Source organism: Leptonychotes weddellii, chromosome 6 (genome assembly GCF_054177405.1).
Source record: "Leptonychotes weddellii isolate Sample4059 chromosome 6, ASM5417740v2, whole genome shotgun sequence".
NCBI lineage: Eukaryota > Metazoa > Chordata > Mammalia > Carnivora > Phocidae > Leptonychotes > Leptonychotes weddellii.
In genome coordinates this window covers 100518765-100541939 of record NC_138374.1, presented here as the reverse complement: position 1 = coordinate 100541939, position 23175 = coordinate 100518765, and the positions used below count along the sequence as shown (strand labels likewise).

The 23175-nt window shown below is 45.1% G+C and overlaps 1 protein-coding gene across 1 annotated transcript in view; it reads left to right on the top strand.

Moving 5' to 3' along the window:
• The window catches only part of CACNA1E (calcium voltage-gated channel subunit alpha1 E), a 290904-nt gene that overhangs the window by 191912 nt on the left and 75817 nt on the right, over positions 1-23175 (top strand). Inside the window, exons 8-15 of the mRNA XM_081823197.1 lie at positions 12835-12950; positions 17454-17507; positions 18133-18222; positions 19167-19376; positions 20117-20229; positions 21850-21962; positions 22311-22442; positions 22907-22979. Of these exons, the coding sequence (XP_081679323.1) occupies positions 12835-12950; positions 17454-17507; positions 18133-18222; positions 19167-19376; positions 20117-20229; positions 21850-21962; positions 22311-22442; positions 22907-22979 (901 nt within the window). The remainder of the gene's footprint in view (positions 1-12834; positions 12951-17453; positions 17508-18132; positions 18223-19166; positions 19377-20116; positions 20230-21849; positions 21963-22310; positions 22443-22906; positions 22980-23175) is intronic.

Sequence of the window (23175 nt, the reverse complement as noted above, 5' to 3'; positions counted from 1 at the left end):
ACAGCAACAATAATTTCTGGATTGTATTTTGCTGAAAAATCAATCACCATCTTTCTAGCATATGACAGCAGGGGAGAAGAACGGAGGGGTGGTAGGGAGACCGTGTAGAATACTCCTTGAAGGAACTAGCACATACCACACGGATAACAGAATTAGTGCTCTTGGGCCTAATGATTTTTAATGTGAATATGTCTGGATATCCCAGCTGACTTACATACACAGCTGAACTTTTGATCCCCACCCCACCCTCCAAAAAAACCCCTACTCCTCACAGTGTCTTTTCCGTCTCAGTTCATTTAACTCCATCCTTCTCGTTGCTCAAGCGAAACAACTTTTTGTCAGGGCTGGGGGGAGTCATCTTTGATCCAGATCTCTCTTATACTCCACATTCAAAGTGTCATCACGTCTTCTTAGCCCTACCTTCACGACATATCCAGAGCCCTGGTATTTCTCAGTATCTGTACACCTGCCACTCTGGCCAAGGCAGCCATGATCTGGATATAGCCTATAGGGTCTCCCTGCTCCCACCCTTAGCCCTCATCTGCCTGTTGTCAACAGGGTGACCAGAGACATTCTATGAAAGCTTAGGTCATTGACTCCTCTGCTCCAATTCCACCAATGGCTCCCAGATCACACCAAGTAAAAGTCAAATAGAGGGCCTCTGAAGCCCTACACGGTCTAGCTCTTCACCTCCATGCAGCCTGTGACCCACTCTGACCTCATCTTAATTTGTTTTCTGTTTATTCAGTCCATTTCAAAGCCATATTGGCTCCTTTCTATTCTTAGAAGGCTCCTCTGGGGAGTTCCTGCCCCACAGCTTTGTTCTGGCTGTTGCCTCTCCTAAAATGCTCTCCCTCAGATACCCTGTATGGCTCACTGCCTCCCACCTCTCAAGTCATTTCTCACGCCAGGCCTTCCCTGGCCACCCTACCCCAAATCCCAGACCTCCTCCCCATACTTACTGTTCCTCTTCTATGCCTTAGTTTCCCCTTAGAACTTACAAGTACTTATTTTATATTGCCCTTTTTTATCTTGTGTATTGTCTGTCTCCTCCACTGGAATGTAAGTTACATGAAGACAAGGATTTCTGCTTTTTATTGTATCCCCATATTCTAAAATAATGCCAACCACACAGCAGGCACTCAATTAATTTTATTTTGGATATGTAGAGATGGATAGATGGATGGATAAAGGCCTTGGTAATATGTTAAATGTATTATGATACATTCTCAGGAGTGTCAGTGATACTTAAAATAGGCACTTGGAACACCTACTCTCCTAGATACTATACTTGGCATTTTCCATCTAATATTTAATTTAATCCTCACAACGCTTTGAGACAGGTATGGTGTTTATTCCTATCTTACGAAGGAGGAAACCGAGACTCACATGTTAGCTTGCGCCAGATCATACCCTGATGTAGACGGGATTCAAATCCAGTTTGGTTTGGTTTCAGAGATTTTAGTTATGCTCTAACAGTCTGGATTACACCAACTTCAAGGTTAAAAAGCAAAAAGCAAAACAGGAAACATATTCCAGCTCCTTCATTATCCCCTTTGTGTTAATTGCCAGGCCTTCCCCTGCATCTACTCCAACAAATAAATGAATTCTCAATGTCAAGGCGAACAAGACAAAAAATAAAAAGACCATGCCTTCCCCAAGATCCTAAAAGAACCTGCTTCTTTGACTTCTCATGCCTGAAATGTCATGAAGATATGAAATGCACTGGCTTTGGGATCCAGAGATCCAAGTTAGGCTTGATCGGCCTTGGACCAGCAAGCCATCTGACCTATCTGTGCCTTGGTTTCCTTGCATATGAAAGGAGAGGCTTGGAGAGGTGATTTGTTAGTCCCCTACCCCCCACCCCTCACCTGATATTCTGGTCTGTGAGACCCATGGCCTTTCTTTTGTTGCTGTGGGTATAAGGTGGAGGAGTCAGGGTGGGGTACAAGACTCTGTGTAAGATTTGCCATAACTGCCTTAGAAAAGGACAACTTCTCATTGGAGGAGCCCTCCCAAAGCCCCTGATCTCTGAGGAGGTGTGACATGGTGTGATACAGGGCCTGAGTTAAGCATCCCTCACCCTCCTGGACTCCCATCCATCCTGCTTATTAGAGTCAACACTGGATGGCATTTAGAGAATTGGGTGCTCTTCTGGCCTTTATTTATTAGCAACCTAAGGCTCCTTAAATCCTTTCTGGAACAAGTCAAGGGATAAGACGTAAATAACTATAATACAGCTGAACTGTGTGACCTTCAGCAAGGTGTTTACCTTCTCTGGGCTGTGTTTGCTCATCTGAAAAATGGGAGAAAAGCTTCCCCAGACTCATAAGAACAACCAAAAAGCTGTTTTACCCTCCATCCCCCAGCCCATGTTCCAATGAGACTGAAATGAAATCCCAGCCAACACACAATTGCCTATCTGACTTACCCCAATTTCTCTTAATTTCAGAATATTTAGGGTTGATGAGGTTTTTTCTTGATGTCTAACCCCAACTCCCCCTTCCTGGAGCAAACAGCTTACGGGAAGACTGGCAAAGTTCCCCTGGAAGCAGTGAAGCATTTTGGAAATATGGGCTCCGAAGAGTAATAGGAATATGACCATGTGGCCATTTGTGTGCTTGGCAAAGTCTGTCTGCATAGGCTTCTATGTGCCAGTGTGAGCATGTGTGTATTTGTGCCAGTGTGTGTGTGATGAAGCGTACAAGTGTGTACAGGAGTGTGGGTAAACAAATCTTTGAGTCACCCAGGCCAGCCCATCCTGGCCGGCTTTGTCTTCTTTTTGTTGCCATGACAGCCGCAAAGGCCTCTGCATGGGTAAACAAAGCTCCCTGTGCGTACTGAATCAGGAGGAGGGGTCTGGAGCTAGAGGCTAAAACAGGAGCCAGAGTCCTCCAACAGAGCATTTCTTGTCACAGCAGACCTACCAGAATGTCTTCCTCACTATCTAGATAAATGTAGAGATACCTGTCCAGGTGCCCTGTGACTCTTGAGTTCACATGACATAACATGGGCAGGAATTTCAGGCGGGAGCAAGGCTTCATTGAATCTCCCAAGAGTTAGTCCTGGTGACTTAGTCACCTCATGATAAATTCTAGCAATGTGAATGACCAAGTGCCCTCACATCAGCCCATGGACAAAAACCAGTCACTTTAATGTATTAATTTACAGATGAGCACTTCGTGGATTATCTGTAGCAGTGGTTCCTTTATAGGTCTGTAAGTTCAGGAAATATAAACCCATTTTAATGTTTACCTAAATATGACTTGAAAGAGAACTTTGCCTTCTCCCTGTACACCTCCCACCAGTCACACATGACAATGTTTTGGGTGTTACACCTTGTGTGAGATTATATAATTCTTCCACTTCATCTAATTGTGAATAATTTATAATTGGCTGTGTAGGAATAGTTGATTTTTTACAAATTATGCCTCTCATGTAAACTGCTGGAAAATAAAAGCAGTCACAAATGTAAATTCACTACCTAGGCTGAAAGAAGAAGATTGTACTTAACCAAGCAGAACGTGGAGATCAGCTTTCTTCTTAGTTCCCATAACTGAAATTTAGAAACCCAAACCTTGCACACCTAAGTGACAACTAGAATAGAGACTCATCCGTGCTTAGCTTCAGCTTACTTTCCTTCCATCTATGTGAGAGCTCTGTCATGGGAGGGAACAGCAAATTATCCTCCTGGACGAAAAAAAGAGGAGGGGGCAGTGCAGCTAAAAACAGTAGATGACAGAATTGGGTAAGAAGTATCTCCAGTGAAAGAGAATTTGGATTTTTACCATTATACAGTCTTTTACAGGAACCCAGTCTGGACTCCCAGAGTAACCCAATTTATTCCTGTCCTGGGCTAAGAGCAGAGGGATTTTTGTGTCCTTCTAATGATTGACAGGGAAATTGAGTCAGAGAGGTTAACTGCCAGTTTCTTAGCACAGAGGTTACCTGGATGCCTAGCTCTGAGAATAGACCTGGTAGTATTTTTGCTACCTCACATGGGATTTATTTTCGTTCCCCCTGTTTGGGTTCTGGAGTCTAGATGCATTCCATCTTGAGTTCTGTTATATCTGTGGGTATTTCTACACTGGATGGAGCAAATAAAAAAGGAGTTATTTAGCCATCTCATACCTTAAGCCACAGGCCAATGCAGAAAGGCTGAGGGGTTGTGAACACTTTCTACTACAAGCCAGAGTTCCTCCTTTTAAACTTCCTTGCTTGATCCAAGGGAACTGGATAAGTTGAGATACTTGGAGGGCCGCTCTTTGAGGTACCTTTCAGTAGGAAGTCTGGCAGTAGTCATCTGGATGACTAAGTAACGTAGCAGCTGTATGCTTTATCTTTGCCAAAACACCATCATCTGAATAATCCCAGGATCCTCTGTGAAAAGGAGAGAGTACTCAGGTCTTCAGGGAAGAGGGGATCAGTGGCGGGACATGTTTCCCTTTCCTTGGGGCCAGGCACGAATATACTCCCAAGAATGGTGGACATAATAGATCTAACATTAGAATAGACACTTATTTTTGGTAGGTATTGGAACTGAATCCTGTCTGTCCCTGTTCTCTCTAGAATGTAATATACATGTGAATAAATGGTGGCTGTGCTACAGACAAAAAAATCAAGGAGTATATTACTAGTTTGACTAATACCCTGAATTTTATACTGGGTCTTTATTAACCGAACACAGAGCAGTGGATTTTTGTGCTGTTTGCTCAATTAAAAAGCTAGTCCTTTTAGAAAAAGCACAAAACTCTGTTTTTAGGTCTTTATTTTCCTTGACCTTGAGCTGAAACTAAATCCCTTCTGATTTTAAATGTTGACATCTAGATAGCATGTAAGACAGCTGAGGAGTTGTGGAAATGGCACTTAACCTCAGTTTGGAAAATATTACCTTGAATTCTGGCTCTGTCTTCTGCTGATGCGGTGATCTTGGGCAAGAGCCTTTCTGAATCTCCCAGGGTCTTTACAAATATAAATGAAATCATTTACATGAAAGTGATTCATAGATTAAAAATGTCACAGGGGTGCCTGGGAGGCTCAGATGGTTAGGCGTCTGCCTTTGGCTCAGTCATGATCCCAGGGTCCTGGGATCAAGTCCTGCATTGGGCTCCCTGCTCAGGGGGGAGTCTGCTTCCCCCTCTGCCTCTGCTTCTTGTGCTCTGTCTCTCTCTCAAATGAATAAATTAAAAAATATATTTAAAATTAAAAAATGTCACAAATATGTTAGGTGAATATTAGCTGTTCTTTATATGTTATCTCCATAATCTGTGGAATCTACTGTAATACCAGACCTTGGTATTCAACTTCATAGGGCCTCGTTGGAATGTGATACAATCAATGTAGGCTCTTCTTGGCCTCATGGAGCCTGTAGACTAGTCAGGGAGATAAGCCATGGGCACAGTTATGACGACAAGGGAGGGATGACAGGTGTGAAAGACACTGGTACCAGACTTTGTGCCCTAGGCCCCCAATGGAAAAACAAAACCTAAAAGTCCCCTTGATAGACATAATACAGAACCTTCCCCCTACCCAGCCCTTCTTCCTCCATTGACACAGGGGCTGCTCAGGAAGTATCCGCACTGGTGCTTATTCTTTGCTTCTTAGCCAAGAGGCTTCTTTAAAAGACCAGGCCAGTTTTGTTAGGCCCTGGGCCCTTGAGCCCTGCCAGGAGGCCAGGTGGAAGGGTGAGAGTACACGGTGGTCTGTAGCGGGAGTAGAGGAGAGCAGGGAAGCCAGCTGATGAGACCCAGAGCCAGAAAACTTCCAAATACGCAGGGAGGCTAGACTGGGGTTTGTTGGCCTCTCTCTCCCACTGGAAATCAAGCTACGTGGTCATTCTGGGGGCCAGGTAGAAGTGACACACTGCATACTTCATAGACTGATTCTACAGAGATTTTAGTGGAGCCAAACCACGAGAAACAGTGGTGGCACTTACCTGGCAACTGCTGCTGTCTGGCTAGTTCACCTGCCTCCCTTTGGATCAGTGCAGAGTTGGAGGGTTCCTTCATTTAAGCCTTTGAGAACCAGGGTAGAGCTATCAGTTTACTCTCCAAGTCAGCTTGGATATTTTTAATTAAAAAGAAATCTATTGGGCCTATTACCATGTGTCAGGCCTAGTCTGTCTAGTCTGGGAGGATACAGAGTTGAGCAAGACATGGAGTATTTTCACAAAAGGCTCACATAGAGGGAGAGACAGACACATGCACAGCTCACCACTGTAAAGCATGGCTGGGAGATGAGCTGTAAAAGCACAGAGGAAAGAAAGGATGGAGACTGGAGGCTGGGGAAGGAGGAAGGAGAGGAGGGGAAAGCTGAACAGAAGAAGTGACATTTCAACCTGGCCTTGGAGAAGGATTCTGACAGACTCGGGCAGTTAAGAAGGGATTCCCGGCAGAGAACCAGTGGACCAAACCTTGAGAACTGTGCTGCATTCTCCAGAACAGGGAGAAGGGTGCAGCTGCTGGCGTCAGCCACGCTGGCTGCAGACAGGTGGGTGGGTGCGAATGATGGGAAGTGAGGCTTAGAGGAAAGGTTAGTATCAGGCTGTGAAAGACTGTGAAGGTCATGTTAGGTGTTTGTATTTCATTTAGCAGAAGATGGAGGAGGCTGTGGAGGAACAGAGGAAGAATAGAAAGAATATGGAATGTAGAAGATCTGAAGGTCTTGGTTCCTCTTAGTGGTCCTGTGTCCTTGGACACTTAACTCCCCTTAGATTCAGTGTTCTGAGCTAGAAAATGGTGATGTTGGTAATGATGCTCACCCTAGAATGCTAAAGGATTTTTGTGTTCTTGTGCTCATAGCCTACTTAAATTCTGCTTTTTTCAAGGTCATCCTTAAAATTACCTCCCCTTTAAACCTTTCTGGATCCCCAGAGTGTAGTTGAAAAATCAAGACACACATATATATGAAACAATAAAGAAATCAGCATATAAATATGCCATTGGGCTAGGCAGACATGTGGGTCATGAAGAGCCTAAGCTCTTAGAGCAGACAGGACTGGGGTCCAATCCTGGCTTTGTTTCTTACTTAAATTTGAACAAGTTGTTTAACTTTTAAATTGAGGATGAAAATACCTGTTCTACCTTCTTAAAAATATGAGCAAAATGTGTGAAGGTGCTTGGAAACTAGGTGTTCCACAAATGTTACCCACTGTGGTTATTATTTTAGGTTTGGAAGTGATCAGATCTAGTGTGTGTTTTAGAAAGTGTTTGTGTGGGGCGCCTGGGTGGCTCGGTTGGTTGAGCGACTGCCTTCGGCTCAGGTCATGATTCTGGAGTCCCAGGATCGAGTCCCGCATCGGGCTCCCTGCTCAGCCAGGAGTCTGCTTCTCCCTCTGACCCTCCCCCCTCTCATGCTCTCTCTCTCTCATTCTCTCTCTCAAATAAATAAATAAAATCTTTAAAAAAAAAAAAAAAGAAAGTGTTTGTGAGGGACGCCTGGGTGGCTCAGTCATTAAGTGTCCCAGGGTCCTGGGATCGAGCCCCGCATCGGGCTCCCCACTCGGCGGGAAGCCTGCTTCTCTCTCTCCTGCTCCCCCTGCTTGTGTTCCTTCTCTTGCTGTGTCTCTCTCTGTCAAATACATAAATAAAATCTTAAAAAAAAAATTAAAAAAAAAAAAGTATGTGTGAGATAGATAAAATGAAGGGAAGAGAGACAGGTGGTTGAGAGACCATGGGAGTGCTTTTGTAATAGTCCAGGCAGAAAAGGATGAGGGCCTGGACAAGGAAGGGTAGATCCAAGTGCTGTTTTGGGGATAGAACCAATAGAACATGGCACTAATTGGACAGGAGGGATAGAAAGAAGACAAAGAGCCAAAGGTAAAAACTTTGATAGATGGTAATGCCATGAACCAAGCCAGCCCCTTGTTTCTTTCTAACTGTAGCAATCCAGAGAAGAAGGAAAGGAAAGGAGGTGCCCCAGGACTTGCATTCTCTTATTCTGACTCTCACTGGCCCTGGCACTCTTCATTTGACTGTTTCCCTCTCTATTCCCCCACAACACTGTTGGTAGAACCTGCTGAACCTGAAGATGAGCCCAGAATTTCTCCTTTAATGTGCCCTATTCTCAAACCCTCAGCCTATGGCCATGATAAGGTGTCTGTGCCAGAGAATCCATATATTGTGGCAGGAGAGGCTGAATGAGGTTCCTCCTCTTCCCCTGCCCTGGGGCTGTGGCATGTCCCTCAACCCCTGGCTTGTTTCTTCCTTCCTGGATATGAGGGCTGTTTTATTTTGGGAGGCAAAATATGCTCAGAGGCCAGAGGCTGAGTTTGTCTTTGCCAGCAATTTATTTAACATAGGTTTACTGCAGGAATCTTACAAGCCAATAGTATACAGGATAATTTCTCTTAATAAGCCAATAAAGAAATAACATACTCCAAATCAATGACTGATTAATCACACTATTGTTCCAGGTAAGGGGAGAGGAAAGGAGTAAAATACAAACTTTTTTTTTAAGATTTTATTTATTTATTTGAGAGAGAGAATGAGAGAGAGAGAGCATGAGAGGGGGGAGGGTCAGAGGGAGAAGCAGACTCCCTGCTGACAGCAGGGAGCCCGATATGGGACTTGATCCTGGGACTCCAGGATCATGACCTGAGCCGAAGGCAGTTGCCTAACCAACTGAGCCACCCAGGCGCCCCATAAAATACAACTTTAGTTGAGGTGTACCTTTATACAAGTTGGTACTGGAAAGAGACAGCTTAGCCAACTGAGAGCTGATGTCCAGCTACCAGTGCAAAAGTAAAAGTCTCGTGTTGCTAGAACATACTGCTAGGGAACAGGGGAGCTGGTGTTGATGGGCAAGATGTTCTTTATGGGGCTGCTATATGACTTTCACCGTTGCCTGTAAGTATTACCTTTACGGATGTCCCTGATGACCATTTTTATTCAACATATTACTGGAAGTCCTAGCCACAGCAATCAGACAAGAAAAAGAAATAAAAGTCATCCAAATTAGTAAGGAAGAAGTAAAACATTCACTATTTGCAGATGACATAATACTATATATAGAAAACCCTCAAGACTCCATCAAAAAACTACAAGAACTGACAAATTAATTCAGTAAAGTCACAGGATACAAAATCAATATACAGAAATCCATTGCATTTCTATACATGAATAATGAAATAGCAGAAAGAGAAATTAAGAAAACAATTCCATTTACAATTGCACCAAAAATAACAGTATACCTAGGAATAAACTTAACCAACTTAACCTGGCCTCTGAAAACCATAAAACATTGATGAAAGAAATTGAAGACAACAGAAAGAAATGGAAGACATTCCAGGGGTGCCTGGGTGGCTCAGTCATTAAGCATCTGCCTTTGGTTCAGGTCATGATCCCAGGGTCCTGGGATCGAGCCCCACGTCAGGCTCCCTGCTCGGCGGGAAGCCTGCTTCTCCCTCTCCCACTCCCCCTGCTTGTGTTCCCTCTCTCGCTTTGTCTGCCTCTGTCAAATAAATGAATAAAATCTTAAAAAAAAAAAAAAAAAAAAGAAATGGAAAAACATTCCATGCTTGTGGATTGGGAGAATAAATACTGTTAAAATGTCTATAAAGAAATCTACAGGTTGAATGAAATCCCTATAAAATACCAACAGATTTTTCACAGAACTAGAACAAATAATTCTAAAATTTGTATGGAAATGCAAAAGACCCCCAAATAGCCAAAGCAGTCTTGGAAAGGAAGCAAAACGGGAGGTATCACAGTCCCAGATTTCAAGATATACTACAAAGCTATAGTAATCAAAGTACTATGGTACTGGTACAAAAGATCAATGGAACACAATAGAAAGCCCAGAAATAAACCCATGATTATATAGCCAATCTTCAACAAAGGAGGCCAATATGCAATGGGAAAAACAGTCTCTTAAAAAATGGCATTGAGAAAACTGGACAGCTACATGCAAAGGGATGAACCTGGACCACTTCTTACACCATACACAAAAATAGACTCAAAATGGATTAAAGACCTAAATATGAGACCTGAAACCATAAAAATCCTAGAAAAGAGCACAGGCAATAATTTCTCTGACATTGGTCATAACATCTTTCTAGATATGTTTTCTGAGGCAAGGGAAGCAACAGCAGAAATATTGGGATCACATCAAAGTAAAAAACGTCTGCATAGCAAAAGAAACAATAAAACTAAAAGCCTTCAGAGTGGGAGAAGATATTTGCAAACAACATATCTGATAAAGGGTTAGTATCCAAAATACATAAAGAACTTCTACAACTCTACACCCAAAAAACAAATAATCCAATTTAAAATGGGCAGAAGACATGAACATTTTTCCAGAGAAGACATCCAGATGGCCAACACTTCCAGACACATGAAAGGATACTCACATCACTCATTGTCAGGGAAACCACAGTGAGATACCACCTCACACCTGTCAGAATGGCTGATATCAAAAAAAACAAGAAACAAGTGTTGGGGAGGATGTGGAGAAAAAGGAACCCTCATGTACTATTGGAAAACAGTATGGAGGTTCCTCAAAAAAATTAAAAATAGAACAACCAGTAATTCCACTACTGGGTATTTACCCAAAGAATACAAAAACACTAATTCGAAAAGATATATTCACCTCTATGTTTATTGCAGCATTATTTGCAATAGTCAAATTATGGAAGCAGTACAAATGTCCATTTATAAATGAGTAGATAAGGAAGATGTGGAATAATATACACAATGGAATATTATTCAGTCATAAAAAGAATGAAATCTTGCCATTTGCAACAACGTGAATGGATCTAGAGAGTATAATGCTAAATGAAATACACAAAGACAAATACTCATATGGGAATTTAAGAAATAAAACAAATGAAAAAAGAAAAAAGAGACCAAAAAAACTACAAAATAGACTCTTAACTCTAGAGAACAGATGGTTATCAGAGGGGAGGGGATGGGGGATGGGTGAAATAGGTGAAGGGTATTAAGCGCACACTTATCTTGATGAGCAATGAGTAAGGTATGGAATTGTTGAATCACTATATTGTACACCTAAAACTAAATATAACATTGTGTGTTAACTAACTGGAATTAAAAAAATAAACTGCAAAAAACAAAAAACAAAAACGTCTGCTTTGCGAAGGCGGGAGCTGATTGCCCCAAGGTCTTCAGGGAGCTATCTTTGATCAGCAGAGTGTAGCCTTGCTTAGACCAGATGCTCTTAGATGGTCCTCACAGACTCTGTGTTCACAGTTTAATGTTCCCTTGCTATAGTTGTTTCTTCATACGCTTTCATGTTCAGCCCCCAGTGGAGCCCCTCAGCAGCTGAGCAACTGAGTTCTGATGGGCAAGAACATATGAGATGGTGCCATCCTGACACAACTTACTTCATTCTTCTATCAAAACTTTACTTCTGGGGCGCCTGGGTGGCTCAGTCAGTTGAGCATCTGCCTTCGGCTCAGGTCATGATCTCAGGGTCCTGGGATCGAGCCCCGCATCGGGCTCCCTGCTCAGCGGGGAGTCAGCTTTTCCGTCTCCCTCTGCCCCCACCACTTGTGCTCTATTTCACTCACTCTTTCTCTCTCGAATAAATAAAATCTTTAAAAAAAAAAAAGTCTACATCTTTTTTTTCTCTTTGTCATATACAAGTGGATTAAAACAGCTTCACCTAAGTCATAAGCAAGTGGGTTTGAAGTCCTGTCAAACAAATACACAACAAGGGAGTAGCTGAGAGGACCCACAGTGGGTTGCTGGGCTCCCTCATCTTCAGGCTGCGCCTCTTTAGTCACGGGGACCCCCTTGAATACGTGCAGTGCTCCTGGGGCAGGAGGAGCATGCCTGAGCCCTGGCGAGCATGACACTGCTGAGCGGCATGGTAGCCTGGATGGGTGTCTGGTGATGAGAAGGCGTTGGTAGAGGTGGTTGCCGGAGAGGCCTCTCAGCAAATGTGCATTTCTTTATCCCTGTGTGCTCAACCTTTGAATTGGTTTGTCTTCCTCTCTGCCAGGGAGCCCTCGGGTCTCTTCTCCCTTCTTTCTTCCCATGGGGCTTTAGGCTTTTGGCTGTCTTGTGCCACAGACTCCCCTGCCCCTGTCAGTGGACTGTGTCTTCTCCCTGATCTTTGATCTTGGCTTGCCCTCTGTCCCATTATCTCCCTTCCTACCCCTCCCACCTTCCCACTGTCTTTCTGTTGGAGCCAGGGGCCCTTTCCATGGCCTTCCCTTCCCTATTTAACCTCCACCAGCCATCTTCACACAGAATCGGCCCTTCGAGGCCTTGGTGCTCTTGGTCTTACTGAGTGCCGCGGGATGTGGGACGCCAGAGGAAGCATAGCACTGTGGTTTGACTTCAGATCCCAGCAAGTTATTTCCCTTCTCTGATCCTTGGTGTTTCCCCATCTGTTAAATAGGAATTTTAATAGTGCTTATTCCTTCATAGGGTGACTGTAAGGGATTAAATGAGTCCATGGGTCTGAAGCACCTCACACAGGGCGGGCACATAATTGGTCAATATACATTAATCACGGTTGTTACTAAAAGCGCAAAGGGAAGGTGTGCCCCCCAGGGCTGGTGTTATAGCTGGGGAAACAGAACATAGCATTTTGAACCCTAGTTTGTCGCACTTTCCAGATAGAGCACGCAGAGGGTGTTAGGGCTGACTGGGACGAAACCGATCTGGAAAAGCTTCCTGCACGAGGCTGAAGGAGGTAGGTTTCTGTGAGGCATTTTAAGATCGCAGTTGCCGTCTGGAAGGAGAGGGGACGCGATGGGTAGAGAAGCACCTGCTCCAACACTCCCTCGCTTCTACAGGCTTCACCCTTCCTTTTCGTCCTGGTGCTCCCCATACATTACATACTCCTGCATCTCAACCTTCTCATCCACAGGGAATTTGCCAAAGAGAGAGAGAGAGTGGAGAACCGGAGAGCATTCATGAAACTGCGGAGGCAGCAGCAGATTGAGCGCGAGCTGAATGGGTACCGCGCCTGGATAGACAAAGCAGGTGAGGCATGGCGGGCTGCACAGATGTCCCTGCAAACAGCCCCTTGCCCCACCCCGTCCGCTTCCATTCACAGGGGCAGCCCTGGCCAGAGCACAGAGAAGCTCTGGATGTCTCACCAGCTTTGTGCGTTCCCTGCTGGTCCCTCTTCCTTCCTCTGGGGTCTAACTGTCCCTGTTCTACCAAACACCTTTGTGAGGCCTGGAAGGTGAAGTGAGTGAAAGGTAACAGAGCCCAGTCCAGGAACAGAGGTTGGGTGGGTGACATTTTACACTACTGCTAATAATAATAATAATAATAGTAACAACAACAGCAGCAGCAACAACAATCCATTCATTCCACAAATGTTGAGTGTTTACTTTGTGCCAACACCTGTTCTAGGAACCTGAGACACAGCAGGGAGCCTTTCTTGCAGAGCTCAGTCCCCTCTAGCTGGGGAAGGCAGAGATAAAATGATGAGTAAGTAACTTGTAAGAAGGTGATAAGTACACTAGAAAACAAATCAAGGTAGGGTTATGGGGTGTAGGGTAGGTTGTGATTTTATTTAAATTTTTAAAGATTTATTTATTTACTTGACAGAGAGAGACACAGCGAGAGAGGGAACACAAGCAGGGGGAGTGGGAGAGGGAGAAGCAGGTTTCCCGCGGAGCAGGGAGCCCGATGCGGGGCTCGATCCCAGGACCCTGAGACCATGACCTGAGCCGAAGGCAGACGCTTAACGTCTAGGTGCCCCTAGGTTGTGATTTTAAATAGGGAGGTCAGGGAGACCCATTTTGGAGAAAGACTTGAAGGAGCTGAGGCATAAGTCATGGGAATGTCTAAGGGGGGTATCTCAGTGCCAAGGCTCTAGTGTAGAAGTGGGCCAGGAATATTCCAAGAGCAGGAGGAAGAATGAGTAAGGGGAGGGGAGCAGGAAGACAGGGTGGGGGGCTGTAATGGGAGGAAGGGCAGACTTTATGGGCCATTGTAAGGGTTTGGGGCTTTCCTGTAAGTGAGGCAGGAACCACTGGACTGTTTGGGTCAGAGGTGGGAGATGGTCTGTTTGAAGATTTGAAGGGAGCACTTGGTTGCTGCATTAGAAGGAGGGCAAGGTCAGAAGTAGGGAGGTTGACCGTGAGGCCACTGCAGTAAGTGGGTAATAGCTGATGGTGAGAACTGCTTGTTGCTATTCCCTGAGCTGTGCCCAGTTCCTCACTACAAGACTCAGCATCAGGAACAATTCTTACCCAGTCTTGAGAATAGGTCCAAACCTATCACGGTTTTATTAACCCACAGAGCCACCAGATTCAAGTTTGACTGTGGCTCAGCTGCTTATGAGGGGTATCGATCACCCCATATCTGTCAGTAAGATGGACGCATTTGCTTTCCTTATTATTTTAAAGATTGCATTGCATTGCTCTTACATATCTTTATTTTCATCCTGAGCAAAGAGTAATTTATTTTAATAAAAAAATACACGACAGCATTTTTTTTCTCTATTCCTGGTAGAAAGCATAGCTCAAATGTGAGGTCTCACAGGAAAAATTTGGAATATGATTTGATGTTTAGCTGCCTGAGCCTTATTCTTCTACAGCAGCTTTGGAATGACACCATGGCCCTCCTGTTCTAACCACCAGCACACAAAAGCTCACTCTCCACTCTGGAGTCAACCTTTGATCACCTGTCAGGTGTGAGAGTGTGTGTGCAATGAAAAGTGCCATTTCAGTGCCCAATAGATTAAAAACCACCTCCCATTTAGGACTCCCAGCATCTCTTTGCTGGTCTGGAGGCCTGCGCCGTGCCCACTGATGGCGCTTCCCAAGTTGCCCTTTCTTCTCTGAGGCTCTCGTGTGGGGGTGAATGTGAACCTCTTCGCCTTCTTTCCAGAATGGTAACTCAGCCTTACCGAGCAGATTTGCCGCCAGGTCTGGCAGGCAGCTTGAAGTTCCCCACTGTCCTTGGCTTCCTGGGTGGAGGAGCCATCTGACAGACCGCCCCTGTGAACAGGCTGGCAGCAGAACTGGAAGAGAACCTTCCCCTCCCCGTCCGTGACCCCACTTGTGGTCAGGCAGCATGGGGTGCTGTTCTTTGTGGCTCTGCCCTTCCGATACACGCAGAATTCCAAGGCTCCACTTTCTTCCAGTTGGCAAAGCCAGCTCTCTCCTTCTAAGAAAAAAGACGTACTGCGACGTCAAATTGTGCTTCCTGGCCCTTCCCTTTGCAAATGGGGTGTGAGTGAATCAGAGACATATGGGTTACATTTCCCTGGAAAGACACTTTCAAGTTTGAAAGAGAACTTGGCAAAAGGCAGTGGGGGAGGGGGGGCAGCTTCAGCACATCCAGAGCCCTCAGAGCACTTCTCAGAGCTGTTCAGCAGCACCACACACCCTCCATCTGCCTTGCGGGTCCTCTGATCTGCCCACCCCAGCACCCAGGCACTGTACACAGCAGATGTGACTCCCAGGCTGACGTCATTCACGTTGCCATGGGGGGTATTTTAATGAGTACCTAATTTTTAAATGATGCCCTCTGAAAAACAGTGGGCTGTAAATGACTTTAAAACCCTCTATGTCTGCATAAAGGAGCATCCCACCAGTAACACTTAACCTGTTAACTTAGAGTTTTGCCAGAGGCTGTACTTAAAAAAGAAAGCTAAACATTTATGACTTGGTATAATGGCCATCCTATGTGGTCCCCTCCAGCCTCAAAGTGTTCCCCTCCCTGGGAAATACATTACATACTCTCTGTTTTATTATGCAGGTGGAATTATGGTGATGACTTTGCCCTCTTCTGCTTGTCCTTTTACTTGTTAAAATTGCTTAAATTTAAACCATTGTTTAATAGGGCCTGCTGCAAGCTTTTCCCCAGCAGCTGGGATCTTAAGGAATGATTGCTCAAGCCCTCTGACATCCTCGCCTGTGGCTGAGGTGGGGCGGGGATCAAAACTCATCCACATCACTCCCGAAGGGGACTCAGAATCCTGCCAGACATGGGACAGAAGGGCTAGTTTGTAAGTTTGGAGGGATGCTAGTGACGTTTATTTTAAACAAGTCTTACTAGAATTCCTGGAATGCAGGACTGTTCCTGGGGAGGTCATGAGGAAAATCCAAGGGACTATTGGTTCTTTTCCAAATACCAACAACCAGACACATCATTCCAACACTGGCCAGTCCTTCAGTTCTCCAACTGGGTGTCCAACGATTCAATTCAGTTCTGACACTAAACACCACCAGAAATTAGTGCAGATCTCATAGGTTAGGGACTCAATCCCACAAGCCTGCCCTCACTTCACACAACAGCCCCAAGTGGAGTCCCCAGGTGACCTGCATTTTTGCCTTCTGGACTGCAAATTTAGAGGGCTCCGGGTTTGATAATGCCTCAAACGACTTCCAGAACTCAGGAAAATTATTCTTACCACCACCAGTTTATTACAAAGGATTCAACTCAGGAACAACCAAATGGAAGAGATACGTGGGGGTGAAAGGGGGGCAAAGAGCCTCCATGCCCCCTTCAGGCATATCACCCTCCCAGCATCTTAATGTGTTCACTAACTCTGAAGCTTCCTGAGCCCCATTATGTAGGGTTTTTTTTTTTTTTTTGAAGGTCCCATTACATAGACCTGCTTGAGTAAATCATTGGCCATTGGTGATTAAACATTCTCAAGCCCCTCACCCATTCCAGGAGTTAGGAGGGGGGAACGGGGCTAAAAGTTATAGCCAAATATGTGGTTGGTTTTTCTGGTGACCCGTCCAGATCCTCAGGTAGTGTAGGCCTCCCCCACAATGAGTTATCTTGTTAGCATACAGAAGACAGTAAATTCCAAGGGTTTGGGAACTCTGTGCCAGGAAGGTGGACAAAAAACAAATATTTGCTTGTTCTATCAGAGGGACAAATTCATGATGGGCCTAAGCCTCTTTCCCTCAAGCAAAGCAGACTGTGGTATGGGGGTAAGAGGAAGCCAGCCCACAAGTCCTGCTCCTCCGGGCCATTAGCATCTTCTTCTGCTCCTCCTCCAAGAAGCAGACAGGCTGGAGCTGGAAACATGGTCTTACCTCCTGAACGAGGCGGTAGATGTTGTGCCCTGGTATGCCTGGTATGTGCAGCAGACGAGGAACACCAAGGAAGCTCCTATTGCTAGGAAAAGTTTACAGACCCTGGGTAAAATAAAAAAACAGAAATGGAAATTTTTCACTCCTACCAATTTAGGAGATTTCAGTTAAAAAAGATCAGGTCTTGCTCGCAGCAAGTGTTATCAGACGCAGAGCTGAATTTTACCCATCAACCTCCACGCAGCCCCTCGGTACAGAACTTCCTTTCTGTTCTGATTTGCACTCAGGAGCTCCCTCTGTGGCCCTTGCTGTCTTTCTGATGCTGGTGCCTGCGTGGAGCTGTGACCTCTTTGCCCTCTCTCTCTCTCTCTCTCTTTCTCTGTTGCCCTGGAGCCACAGCAGTCCCTGGGGGATTTTTCATTTTGCAAAATAATTTGACATTTACAGATAATTTACTCAACCATTTGTTTCCATATAGAGGAAGTCATGCTCGCTGAAGAAAATAAAAATGCCGGGACGTCAGCCTTAGAAGGTAAGGACGTGCTCCCGCACTTGCCTGCTTTTGCGCCCTCTTAGGCTGTGGCCATCTCTTGATCAAAAGAGGAAAAAAAAAAAAAAAACAAGAGGAGTGCCCTGGGATTTGAAATGAAAGTCTCTCTGTCATAAAATTTCTCATGCTTTAAAATGAAGGGAATTGACTCATGGACTTAAGTGCTTTTTAAAGTGATGGAAATGAAATCCAAGAGCTGCTTTGTTCTAGGGTGTATGATTGATAACCGTACAATGAAAAAACCATCACACAACCAGCGGCACGTTAAAGGGATCTTCGGTGAAAATTTGTGGGGATCATCTTGGGACCATTTCATTAGCAGGAGGTGGCGTTGTTTAATAAGAGAACAAACAGATAGGGAGCGCCTGTTTACCTACTGCATGTCGATAAGGTCTAGCAAGGATTCTGGAGCCCGTGTGTTTCGAGGTGCTGCCGAGCACGGGAGTCCTGTTTCTGTAGACACTGGCGACTTCTAGAACCATGGCTCAGGTGCTTCAAGGCGGCTGCCTGTGTCACAGAGGCTTCTGGCACACAGTCCTGAGCTTTGATCAGAACAATCTGGTTGTTCTTGTGTTCTTTCACCGGCCTCCCCCCTTCCCTGGTGTAGTGCTTCGAAGGGCAACCATCAAACGGAGCCGGACGGAGGCCATGACTCGAGACTCCAGTGATGAGCACTGTGTTGACATCTCCTCTGTGGGTGAGTGGAACCAGTTAGATCTTTGAATTGTCTGGGCTCCTGTAAGAAAAAAGATCCTGTCTTTTGAGAAGCACCACGAAGAGAAATAGAACCAAGAGAATCCAGGATTTAGGGATGTAATTAGGGAAGGACTTGGAAATCTAATCTAGAGAAAAATGGACCATGGGGTGTAGGGCTAAGAATCCCACCCAGATTCTTTAAGTGTGACAGATGTATTCCATTTGCATATAAATGCTATCTGTCCTGGAGGTGATATTGAGAACCCACTTTGAGATATTGTTCCGAGGATCCCGAGGACCTGTTGCTTCTAGTGACCCCCATTTGAGGACCTGCAATCATTTGCTTAACCTTAGTGACACCCACCTACTTCCATGTGATATTTCAACAAATTCCTACTGACAACTCTTAAATGATTGCTCTTCAGTCCCAGGTTCTCTTAGATATGCTGGCTGATGGCAGATTTAACCTCCCCAGAAAAAGGGATGGCAGATTTTTACCTCTTCCCTCACTTCATCCTGAAAAGCAGAAGAGGTATACAGAACTCAGTGCTGCTCTAGGCTGCCCATGGTAGAAATCATCACAAATGTAGCAAAACGATTCCAGTGCCTGAAACATACTTGAAAGGCCAGAGAGAAGCCCAGTCTGTTAAAAACATAAATGCCATCCCATTAGGATTCAGGACACTGGGTATATGTCTGGTGTCGTGCCCAGGGAATCTTTCAGTTTCCTAGAACTGAGAGTGTCCAGAGAGGAAAAGCAGGGATCTCTGCTATGGAAACTACTTCATTCATACCATGGGGATTTCCCTGGGCCTGCAACGTGGGGGTCACCTAACCCCCCAGGACTGAAGCTGTCCACCTCCCCCTTTGACTGCCCCCCTTGCCATGGAGGGTGATTTGTCATGCAGCCTCATTCTTCCTCCTTACTTCTCTCCCCTTACTTAGGCACACCTCTTGCCAGAGCCAGCATCAAAAGTGCAAAGGTCAATGGGGCCTCCTATTTCCGGCACAAAGAAAGGCTTCTGCGCATCTCTATCCGCCACATGGTTAAATCCCAGGTGTTTTACTGGATTGTGTTGAGCCTTGTGGCTCTCAACACTGCCTGCGTGGCCATCGTCCATCACAACCAGCCCCAGTGGCTCACCCATCTCCTCTGTAAGTGGCCAGTGACTGCCGGCCGGCACAGTGCGGCTAGATTCGGGTGTGAACATAAGAGGACGGGCGTCCTCTGGGCCTGGCAATGCTCTGAGGGGGAGGCCAGAGTTGGCCTCTGGGGGTTGGGATAGCACACCACAGGTCCCCTTGTCATTCATTATTGAATCAGATGAATCTTTGCTGATAAGACAACAAAATGGTGTTAGCCTTGGGTACTTTAAGGCCTTCACTTAGTATCTAAGGAGACTCAATGGTGTAGAGAGTTTTGGTCACCTCAGTCCTGGGGAGAAAGTTCTAAGGGCAGTGGTTACTTCCAATAGACCAAGACAGGAACTTATAGGTCAGCTCTGGGTAGGGCCTCCATTGGGGGTAAATGGGGATCCAGGATGCTGTCACACAGCTGGGTGTGTGTAAGGCGAATCTGGCTCTTTCATCAGCACCATGATAAAGCCCTTTCTTTCTCTCCTGAGAGCCATATACCATTTAAAGGCCAGTGACAAACCCATCCATTGAAAGAGAGCAAAGCAGACATGTGGAGTGTGCCTGGGCCCCCCAGGTCAGAGTGTATTCAGATATCATTAGGTTTTGCCTGCCATTGACCTGACGTGGTCACTAAATGTCTTTGCCTTGGGGGTCCTGCTGGTGTTGAGGGCTCCTCCGTAAGGTGAGGGGGTTGGGCTGGGGGGTGTGGGAGCCCATGGCATCTATGGAATAAACACTTCTGCTCTTGATGCTTTCAGACTATGCAGAATTTTTGTTTCTGGGACTGTTCCTCTTGGAGATGTCCCTGAAGATGTATGGCATGGGGCCTCGACTTTATTTTCACTCTTCATTCAACTGTTTTGATTTTGGGGTAAGTGCTCTGGAGCCCGCCTGTCCTCCTGCTTCATGTTGATATGCCTCAGTTTGAGATAAGCAGCTCGCTCCACTGCTCAGCATGAAGCACTGAAATCAGAATTTATAAAAGGGGACTAAGTAAGTGAGCTAAAGGGAGGTCAGGAATGAGGAAATCCTTCCCATACCAGGATTTGTTTGTTTGCTTGTTTAAAGTTCTTTTATTTTTTAATGTTTTTATTGAAGTATAACATGCATACCGTTGTGTACACTTAAGTGTGTAGCAGAATGAATTTGACGGAGCTGCCCATAGCAAGTTTTAACCACTTACTATCTTAGGGGGAAGCCTGAGAGAGAACAAAGGAACTGATTCCAGAAGGTGACTCAGTAAAAATGAGAAGCTTATATACTTGTGTTTTTTTTTTTAGTTCAGTTTAAAATTGGGAAAATTATCTAGATATACCCTCATGCAAAGATGCACACGTGCGCACGCACACACACACATCCAGTCTTAGCAAGTTCCCACATAGTCTATTTCATCCAATGTTCACTTCCTAAATTGTGTTGATATGTAAATGTGTGCATATCTAACAGTCTTCAAGGTGCTCTGACATACATTTTTGCCCTCCACTGCTTTCAGGACTCCTAGCCACTCTATTACATATCAGGAGTTACCTTTCCCATTTGCAGATGAGTAAACAGAGAACATCGTGTGCAAGTTCACATCGCCAATTAGCAACAGAACAAGGTTGCAAAACTTTGGGTTCCTGAACCACTTCTCTTTCTGCCAAACCCATTCTGTTCCTGCCAAATCTTCAGTTAGGTACTAAGGATTTTGAGCACTTGCCAATCTGCGTTTTCACTTGGACCATATGCTTCTGGGTATATGGGCAATTTTCAGGCACAACAGCTAGTGAAAGACCGTTCCCTATATACGTACTTTTCAGCGCTGCAGCGAGGATTAATTTTTGTCACTCCTCCTAGTGTGTTGTGTAGAACATAGTAGACATTCAGTGAACATGTAATTAAAACAAAAACCAAATTGTTAATTTGACATTGCTACTTCCTACAGCAATCAATATCTATATGCCACCAAGTAGTACTGTCCCACTGGGGTGTGTGGGACCTGAGTGACTGAAAGATATTTCACATACGGGTGACTGAACCATTCTTGGTAGCACTAAATTCTAGGACAGTGAGAGAATGTGGACCTCCTCTGAGGTTTTTACATTGGAATGCAACCTGTATTAAATTAAATTTGTTTCCTTGCTTTGAGTACCGCTCTTCCGTGTGTTTGTTCAAGGTGTTATTATGTAAGAACAGCTGTGGCTCTCAGATTTGTGCAGAAGCAGTGACTGGCTCTTGTAGTTTCCACCAAGGACAGAGCAGCAGTGAACCAGTCTCCAGCATGAAGGAGTGACGTCAGGAAGGGGAGTGGAGAGCAGTGGGGAGGGAGGCAGTAGAGTCTCATTTTCCCTTGACAGCCTTCACAAATAGGTAGTCTTGTTGGAGCTGCACTGGGTGGGGAGGGGAGAGTTTTAATTTCACCATAGCCCAGTGACAGGTGTTGACTGCTGAATGCCAGAAGGCTCCTCTCTTCTCCTCCTCCTCCTCACTGTGGCTGGGTTTGGCTCTTTAGGTCACAGTGGGCAGTATCTTTGAAGTGGTCTGGGCAATCTTCAGACCTGGTACATCTTTTGGAATCAGTGTCTTGCGAGCTCTCCGGCTTCTAAGAATATTTAAAATAACCAAGTAAGTGATCAGAGTCTGGACTCTTCCCAACCACCTGTGAGAGTGGAAGCTTCTCTCTGCCTTAATATATTTCCTTCCATCCCCTGTGCTCCTTTGCCACAGTCCCCTTTCCCTACCACGTCCCCTACTCCATTCTTCAGCTCCTCCTCCAAAAATCAAACCAGAAAAATACCTATGATGCCAGATCCCATGCCACATTCCCCAGGGGAGCCTCATTGTGGCTCACATCTCTCCTTCACACAAGTACACAAATACAGCCTATTTCATAGACTACCAGGCAGATGCCCAGCTAGATTTGGGGATAATTTTACATTCAGTGTTCACTGCTGTAATGTTTGGGTTTTGTAGGTATTGGGCATCTCTGCGAAATTTGGTGGTCTCCTTGATGAGTTCTATGAAGTCTATCATCAGTTTACTCTTCCTCCTCTTCCTCTTCATCGTTGTCTTTGCTCTCCTAGGAATGCAGCTGTTTGGAGGCAGGTAAGCACCAATGAACTTTCCATCCAAAGAGCCTCAAAACCCAGTCTTTAGCCTGTGAGCGCCAGGGTTTCTAATTTGGTCACTGTGCTATCATCCTGTTTGCTTTGGCCCACATCAACCACTGTGTGTGTGTGTGTAAAACTTATGTCTCTGCTTTTAATCTTTTCACACTGTACAGGGTTCTGGGTCTGGAGACCTCTCCTTGAAGCTGTCCCCAAAATGTACACCATGGGGCCTTATAACTCAAGATCAGCCCAAACCCCATCTCATTATCCATACCCTTCAAAGTGCACAGTCCATCAGTAGTAGTCACTAATAATATGATCTTTATAAGGTACATGGAATGAGGAGAAATTAGGGAAGAGGAGGATATGCAGAAAGGGTAAAAGAAGTGATGAAGAAGGAAGGGAAAACTTGGTATGTGGGATTTTCATTTTATTCTTCTCTCTGAACTTCCTTTTCAGGTTTAACTTTAATGATGGGACTCCTTCGGCAAACTTTGACACCTTCCCTGCAGCCATCATGACTGTATTCCAGGTATGAGGCCAACTGGCGGTTAAAAATGTTATGTAGGATCTTTTGAATCCTACACACCAGCAAAATGATATGTTAGGAGAAACCTACTTTTCTGCCCCAGGCTTGTCCCAGGCAACTGGGACTCTGGTTGAGTAATTATAATCACAATAATTCCTAGAATTTCTGTAGCTACATTCTTTTTTTTTTTTTTTTTTTT